The sequence below is a fragment of the Camelus dromedarius genome, chromosome 16 (assembly GCF_036321535.1).
Source record: "Camelus dromedarius isolate mCamDro1 chromosome 16, mCamDro1.pat, whole genome shotgun sequence".
Classification (NCBI taxonomy): Eukaryota; Metazoa; Chordata; class Mammalia; order Artiodactyla; family Camelidae; genus Camelus; species Camelus dromedarius.
The window spans coordinates 55,852,962-55,861,076 of NC_087451.1; the positions used below are offsets into that span (position 1 = coordinate 55,852,962).

Sequence of the window (8,115 nt, forward strand, 5' to 3'; positions counted from 1 at the left end):
GACCAGATGGAGAGGTGTGCCCCTGGCCTTGGCCATATTTCCTTCCCCCTTCCCCCAAACGAGCACACACCACAGAAGCCAGCTCAGCTGTGAACTATTGGATTTGAGACAGGAATAGAACAAGTTGGGGGGCTAGAGAATAAGGGGGGGTGTGGTTTAAATAGGGGAGGCTGGGAGGTTCAGTGATGGGGGAGGGAGGCAGGTATTTACAAGAAGGCTCGGGGGGCCAGAGGCTCATCTTGGAATATTTTATAACAATATAAATAAGATTCTGGTTTGCTTTTCCTTTTCGTCTCGTAAAGGAGAGAGAAGTGCAGAGTTCGATTCTGTACAAGGGGGCAGCGGCGGAAGGCCGGCCGGGCGGGTCACTGGGCGTCCACCCGGAAGGACAGCAGCTTCTCGGAATGCATGTTGTTCAGGGTCCGCAGGTCCGGCAGCTTGAGCAGCAGCTTGGTGAAGCGGGAAGTCTCCAAGGGCCGGTTCTTCAGCACCAGAGCCCGAAGAGCCCGCAGCAGCGTCTCCTGGAGCTGCTCCACCGAAGCGGAATTCTCCATGCCCGAGCGGTCTGTGGGGAAGACGACAGCAGTGAGGCAGGCTCCCTGAGCTCCTCTGACGAGGACCCCGAGGTCTGCGAGGACGCGGCGGGCCATGCAGCCTCTCCCTGAAGCCCCTCCGGGGGCCGACGGGGAAGGAGGCGGAGGAGGGACACGACTCCTTCTCCCTCCCAGGCCTCTGACCCCAGAGCAGGAGGTGCCTGAGAGCTGGGAGCGTGGGCTCAGCAGGGCTGGTCACCTCCCACCCCACCAGGCCACCCTCCTTCCCTGAACAGGCCGAGCACGCCCAGGCTTGCTTGCTTTTTGCTCTGTAGTGCCCTCTGCCTGGGATGCCCTTCCCCCTCTCTCTGCCTGGCAATATCTTTACTTGTCCTTTGAGGCCCCACTCAAGTGTCACCTCCTTCCCCAGCTCCCCAGGCAGAAATAGTTGTGTGTGCTTCCAAAGCCCTTGGTTCATGCTTCTACTGTGACACTTATCTCACTGTTTTATAATTAGTCGGGCATGAGTCTTGTCTCCCAAGCTAGACTGTGTCTGAATCATGTCTGTATCCCCAGTGCCCAGTGCGGGGCCTGGCATAGAGTAGGTACTCCATAAAAGGTGTGTTGAATCGAACTGCGTCCGCCTCCTCCCCGGGTCAGGCTCAGGCGAGAGCCTGACGTACCTGCAGAGACGAGCACCACCGCGGTGAAGAGGCCCAGCTCCTCCTCGGTAAGCGCCAGGGAGTTGAGCTTCTCACTGAAGTCGAACATGGCGTTGAGCAGGTCGCCCATGCCCATGGCGCCAAGCTCCTGCAGGCTGTAGGTGGTGCGGCTCAGAAACATCACTGTCTGGTCCTTCACGTTGAACAGCGACGCGAAGCGCACCATCAGCACCTAAAGCAGGGACAGTCATCCTGGGTGGGGTGGAAGGAGCACTTGCCAGATTGCCCCTAAAGTTTTCCGAAGGGGTGACTGATGCTGCTTTAGATTTCTCAGTCAAGAGTGGGGCTAGTTTCTGAGTGAGCAATGGGTGGGGGTGGGGGGCCCAGGTGGAAGGATGGGGAACATCTCATTGGCTTTGGAATCCAGCAGGCCTGAATCTGAGTCTCAGCCTTATCACTCCTTGTGACCCTGGGCAAGGCACTTCACCCGAATTAATTTGCTCATGCCTAGAACGGGGGTAGTGCTGTACCCTAAAGTTATTTTAAGGTAATAGGATGTGATTAGACCCCAGCTGAGATGGCAGAAGCCTCAGCCGTCCACAGGCAGGACTGGGAGGGAGCCTGCCCCCTCCTTCATCAGTCGAGTAAGGACAAAAATCGTGGGGTTTCAGGGCCTCTGCTCATCCCAGACACCCAGCCTTTCTGCTGGATCCTTCCCAAAGTCAAGAGCAGGGAGTGCAAAGGGTCACTCACCTCAAAGGTGCCAGCCTTAAGCAGGGTGACCTGGTCGTGCTGAGAAAGATCACGGAAGCCAGGGATGTGCTTGGCAAACTCTACAACCTCCCGCACAGCGGGCGTGAAGCTCATGGAGAAATCCTCCCAGATCTCTTGCACAGTCCGCCCGCTGCGTCCGTGCGGGTACATATTCATGGGACATGCCTGGAGAAGGAAGGAATTTGGGGAGGGGAGTATCAGCCAGACTGGCTCAGATGGGCTCCCCCAGCACCTCTGGGCCCCAGATTCTGCCTGGGTTAGAGTTGGGGCCCTGGAGGATGGGTCTGTCAGGTAGAGTAGCAATCAGGTGCCAGGTGGAGATCAGGGATTCCCAGGCAGAGCCCTGCCTCCAGGGCTGAGCATCCTCCCTGCACTTAGCCTCCAGGCACACCCAGTGGCCCTGTGCTAAATGCAGTCTCCCAGGCCCCCTGCCCACCTCACCCCCAGTGCCCTCACCAGCAGAACATTCTTGGAGTTGCCCTGTCGCAGACTGTTGGCAGGGGCTTCGCCTTCTGGGGCTGGGTACACATGGGTGGGGCATAGCCGGTGCCCGTTGCTGTTGGGCTGGTGGCAGCTGTGGTGGGCAGGGCCAGGGGGCCAGGCTGGAGGGTAGGCGGAGGGAGCCTGGCGTAATCCATTCAGGGCCTCGTTATGACGCTGGGCAGCCATGATGTTGTCATTGGGGGCAGGTGGGCAGCCCTGACTTTCCCAGCGATGTGGGGTGGTGGCTAGAGGGCTGCCTGAGGCATGGTTGGCATTGAAGTTGCCAGGTGAGCTGCCCAGCTTGTCGTGGGCGTAAGTGAAGATCTCTCGGTGGGCCCGGGCTACCTGGGATATCACATCCTCCACTGTGGGCTCCGGACTTGGGGATCGGGGGGGTGTCAGCTGTTGTGGGAACTGGGGGAAGCCCACCAGAGGGGAAGGGGCTGGAGCCGGAGGTGGTGAGGGGCCCAGGGGGCCCGGGGTGGGGTGCGGGGTGGGCGAGGTCTCCAGCGGGCACTGGCTGCTCAGCTGGTTGTTGGCCAGGTTCATGGCACTCTGCATCTCCGCCAGCATCCGCTGCTTCTCTCGTTTGGGGATGCGCCCAAAACGCACAGCTGTGGAGGGATAAGAGCAGTGTCAGAAAGTTCTCTTACACGCTCACATGCTTCCTTCCTTCCTCCTGAAAGGGCAAGACCCTTCGCGCTGGGGCTTCCACGTCAAAACCAAAACCCACAAGGCCACACTCATCGAGGGGGTTTTCCAGGTAGGGATTGGTGACCGGAGGGACTAATGGGAAAGAAGCATGTGTTTACCCAAAAGGATGAAATCCGGGCATTCCCTATGTAAATGAGACGCACGGTATTGGGACTTTTTAAGGGAGGGATTAATTCAGAAACTTTAAGTGGCAGAAGGGGTGGGCGCGGGGATGCTCATGGGGCAACAGCACTGCCTCACCATCTCGAGACATGCCCACGGAGAGACACTTCTTGAAGCGACACTGCTGGCAGCGGTTGCGATTGATGCGGACGATGGAGCAGTTCTCGTTTTTCAGACACCTTTTGTATTGGATGTTCTGCTGGATGCTCCGACGGAAAAAGCCCTGTCGGGCAGGGGCAGCTAGTGAGCATCTCCGTCCAGGCCAGGCCTATGTGTCCTGTGGTCCCTGCCCTGACCCCACCCCGCCTCACCTTGCAGCCCTCACAGGCATGCACGCCGTAGTGGAAACCCGAAGCGACGTCCCCACACACTTTACACAGTAGCACCATGCCATTCAGCTCTGTGGGAAGAGACGGGGCAGCAGGTGAACAGGAGGGGTATCTGAGTGGCCAGAGAGGTGGAGGTTTTCTGGGCTGGAGACTGGGATGGGGTAAAGCTGAATCTAGGGGGCACTTGAATGACCAGATTGGGCTGACAGCAGCTGGTGAAACTCTAGGAGAGATCCCTGAGGCCGGGCCCTGGGAGTAACTGTGTCACGTGAACATCAACTCCCCACCTAGGCCTGGACACCTTCCCTTCCCCAAAATTGGCTGGAAATTTACTCACTGGTGATGTTGCCGGTGCTTTTGCTGGGGGACACTCGGTTGCTGTCTTCCAGGGCCACTTGTAGACCCCCTGGGGGGCTCCCATTATAGAAGGAGGAAGAGGAGGATGAGGAGGAGGAAGATGAAGAAGAAGGGGAACCATCGTCACCCAAGCTGGACGGAATGCTCCCAAAGGAGCGAGCTGGGTCCTGGGTGAGGGAGCCAGTGGGTGATGGTGGGAAGTAGGTGGGGCAGCCTTGGTTCAGGGACTGGAAGCTGCCATTCGAGCTATCACTGTAGAGGGACTCAGGGCTGGTGCGGCTTGGGGAGGAGCCACTGGAGCCAATGTAGGTGATGACGCCACCTGGCAGGAGAATAAAAAAGAAAGGGGTGTCAAGCACCATATATGGTCCTAGGGCACCACTCTGCTCATCCCCCACCTGCCTCCCCAAAACACTGTTGGACATTCAGAAGTTAACCACGTGGAACCCCTAATCTTGGAGTCCCTGGAAGAGCCACAATAAGCAATGTCCCAGCACATACCAGACATGGCCAACCAACCCCTGCAACTCTTGGCAGGTACATTCGGTGCTGCCTTGGGTGTGAGGTACCTCCCGAGAGGCATGACCTCTGTGATGTTCTGAGTATCTCACATGTGTACAGCCCCTGCCTGCCCTCCACTCCCCCATCTCCGGCCCTGGATGCCTTCCTTTAGAATATCAAATGCAGATAATGATTTAATTGTCAGCAGCTGACCTGGGGATGGGATGAGCAGCTGAAAACCATTCATAATGCCCAGGCTTCAAAAAAAAAACAGCTGCCGATTTTAACACCAAGACCATTCCAGGGATGAGACCATGGAGGAGCAGCTGGCCACCAGTGAGGAGAGGAGAGTGGAGGTCTTACAAGGGTAAGACAGTTGCAACCCCTCAAAACTGGAAGACATATTCTCAGAAGGTACTGAACCTGTTCCCCTGGCCTCCAAGATCGAGAGTCAGAGAGGACTCTATCTCTGAATCCAGGAAGGACTTAGTGCAAGTTGCCGGAGGTGGAAGTGAAGGACAAACTGTCCAGCCGAAGGCTTTGGAATTCCCCCTTCCAGATCACTCAGCCTGATGACAACGACCTTGGCTCTCTGGCTACTCAGGGACTTTGGCCCTCTAGTTATATTGCCAACCAGGTAGCCGTGCTCCCATTGCATTAGCAGGAGAAAAAGGTGACCTGCCTGCCACACCTTTGCCAAATACCTAGCTCAGCCTGCCATGGATTGGGTGGGAGAAGGGAGGATCCCAGGACACGTGTGAGCCGACACAGGCCATTCTACGTGTCTACAGAGGCACATGTCTTGCTCACCCACTGACACACACTAAGCTGGGCAGGGCATCCCTAAAATAGCTCAAGGTTGGTCAGGGTGAACCTAGTTCCCTGTAAAATAGTTGCACAACAGATCAGCTCCTACAGTTTCAGGGCTGAGGTGGGGGGATGGGATATTTATTTGGTGGTAAATGAATCTGACCTAGTTCAGCCATCCCCAAAAAGGGAGTTAAGACTTTCATCCAAAGAGACTTCCAACCTGGAAGTGAGGGGCACACTCAAAAGAGTCTAGTTTTAGTTCTGGAGCTATCACCACCAACTTGATTTGTGACCTAGAGGAAATCAACTCCCTTCTCTGGGTCTGTTTTCTTTTCTGTTGGGAAAAAAAAAAGAAAAAAAAGGGGGAAAAAAAGATGAAAGAGACGATCTCTTTTCAGCTATTATTTTGGGGGAAGTCCTTAGGAGGCAAACTGCTTCTTGTTTGGTCAGGGTACAGGTAAGACAGTGTTTGCAGAACTAAGATGCTTGGGGGAACAGAAAGAATCTGTAATGTGGGAAAGCTGAGTCTAAAGGCAGGTCAGTGCGGTGGGTGCAAAGAGAATAAAGAGGAAAGGAATGAGAAAAGTGGCTAGATGTGAGGTCCCTTTGAGGAGTGTAAACATGAGGCCACGAGAGGTCAGGGATGGCTCCATATAACTCTGCATCAGTTATGGGGACGGGGGGGCCCCGGAGCAGGCGGACAGGAAAAAGAGGCAGGCGGGGGCGGTGAGTCAGCCCAGCTTCACCCAGATCTTGGCAGGGCGGGGCGGGAGCCGGGCCCTCAGCCGGCCTCACGTCCCAGCTCCACGTGTGCCTCTTGCACGTGGCTCCCCAACGAGGAACCCCAGAACCCGAGGCCCCGCCCTCTCCGCTTGCCGTCAATCGAGAGCAGCAGCCCCGCCCCCGTCCCTCCCCTCCTCGGAGTCCGAGGTCCGAGTCTCCGGCAGAGTGCCGAACGCCAGCTGGGCCGGGACTACTGAGGGGAGGAGAGAAAGGAACACGCGTTGCCAGGGCAACCGGGGGCGGAGCTCATTATGTAACGGGGCCGGGAGGCAACCACCAATGGGGTGGCGGCCACGGCTTCTGCTGAATGAAAACAAACGCAGCACGTGGGCCCGGCTCTGCAGCCATGTGAGCGCTCCCGGCCGCCTGGGCGCTCTGGGTGTCCTCCCTAGGGCAAAGCACCACTCTCGGGGCTCCTTTAGTGCCGCTCCCTACAGTCACTGAGGATTTCCCAGTGAGATCTGACCCATTCCCCCAGCCCCTCCTGCCTGGAACCCAGATCGCTCCACTGCTTCTCAAGTTCCCTCGAGCCTGCAGGAACTAAGGGAAGAGGAAGGAGGGGGTCCTCCTTCCGAGAAGTCCAGGCATGCCACAGCTGCAGGGGGTGGACAGAATGGGGCGTTTCGGGGCACTGCTCCAAAGCTCCCAGTTCCTCTAAACTGTTTATCTCACCACATGTACCCGCTTTTCATTTCCTCCTTCCCCGCGATTCGGGTCCTTCAGGCTACAGGGAGCTCTGGGACTCTGAGGGGTGTCGCGGGGGTGCCTCCGGGCGTTTTCCCAGACTGAACAATCCGCTCTGGAAATCCCAGCCTATGGCCACCAGCATGCTAGCAAATCCTCAGGCCGAGGGAGTCCCCAGTCCCTTACAAAGTTCCTCTTGTTCTAAGGCTTAGATGGAGGAGAGAAGACAGTGACAGAAAAAGGATGATAGCAAAGGAAGCTTAGTACCTGTGTTGTTGTTGGAGTCCAGGGTCGTCATGTCTTCACCGGCTGACAGCGGTCATTCAAACTGGACCTTGACACAAACTGGAGGTTACAATTGCCCCTGTCGCCCCCTGGGCACTGGCCGAGGGCGGGGAGTGGACCCTGCGGCTCACGATCAGGATCCGAGGCACCCTGCAGCAAGGTCTTGGGGTGGCGGGACTGCAGCCCTGCAGAAGGGTAGGACGCTGAGGCAACGGAGGTCTGTTTTGCATGGGAAGAGCAGAGAGACTCTGGGGGAAGGGGGCGGGGGGAATCAGCTTGCAGTAGTTCTGGCTAGAAGGTAGCACGGAGGGTCGGTTCTCTGCAGTGCACGGGGTGCCACAGCCTGACGGCTCCGCAGCGCTGCAGGGTAGCGAATCTGGAGCTCCCGGTGCACAAGTCCCAGAGGGAGAGAGGTTGCAGTCAGGAAGTAAGTAGGTGATGGGGAGAAACGGGGCACCCAGGCGCAAAGAAGCGAGACGTGTGCCCTGCTACGTTCCCTCGGCGGCAATATTTCACTCTGCCAGTCTCAGCCGCCTTTTGCCCCAGCCTTTTTCCCTGGGACAGAGGGCTCTGCGCAGGCGCCAGCAACCCAGGGTTCCCGGGCCGCACGCGGCACTGGAGCAGGTACCATGTGATCCCAGGGAGCGCCTCGTGCCCCAGTGACACACTTTTCCAGCAGCAGGCACGTTGAGCTCCGTGCGCCTGCGTAAAGCCAAGGCTGTCGGGATATGTAGTCCGCCGGCAAAGTGGGCGGACTGCGAATATTTCCCCTTTTCCGCCTTGCAAAAGCTGTGGCTGGGGCCAGGGTGGAGCTGAGCGCCATGTGGGGTGGGGTGCGCTAAAGAGTCAGGGTGGCGCGTTTGGAAAGCCTGTATGGCAGAGGCATGTGAATTCCCGGGGAGGGACTGGCAGGCTTGGCTGATCCCTGGGAAATCAAAACTAACAGCCCCTTTCTGCAAACCTTGCAAACGTGAGGGCTTCACGTGATTGCAGGACTGAACTGCCTTGAGGTTACTGGTGACTTGAGAGAGATGACAA

General features: G+C 57.4%; 1 protein-coding gene across 1 annotated transcript; it reads right to left on the minus strand.

The window, feature by feature from the left end:
• Positions 1 to 83: 83 nt before the first annotated feature.
• On the minus strand, positions 84 to 7,740 carry NR1D1 (nuclear receptor subfamily 1 group D member 1). The gene is made up of 8 exons (XM_010991801.3): positions 7,060 to 7,740; positions 3,995 to 4,336; positions 3,640 to 3,728; positions 3,407 to 3,551; positions 2,426 to 3,066; positions 1,949 to 2,134; positions 1,217 to 1,427; positions 84 to 565 (listed from the first exon to the last, which is right to left on the minus strand). The coding sequence occupies exons 1-8, from the start codon at positions 7,088 to 7,090 to the stop codon at positions 366 to 368; spliced, it is 1,845 nt and encodes a 614-aa protein (XP_010990103.1). The 5' UTR covers positions 7,091 to 7,740; the 3' UTR covers positions 84 to 365.
• Between the last annotated feature and the right edge of the window lie 375 nt (positions 7,741 to 8,115).

Coding starts and splice junctions, on each gene's coding strand:
- NR1D1 (XM_010991801.3), bottom strand. CDS start 7,090: ATGACGACCCTGGACTCCAACAACAACACAG. Junction 3,067..3,406: donor CGTGGGCATGTCTCGAGATG/GTGAGGCAGTGC, acceptor ATCCCTCCACAG/CTGTGCGTTTTGGGCGCATC. Junction 566..1,216: donor GGTGGTGCTCGTCTCTGCAG/GTACGTCAGGCT, acceptor TCTTCCCCACAG/ACCGCTCGGGCATGGAGAAT.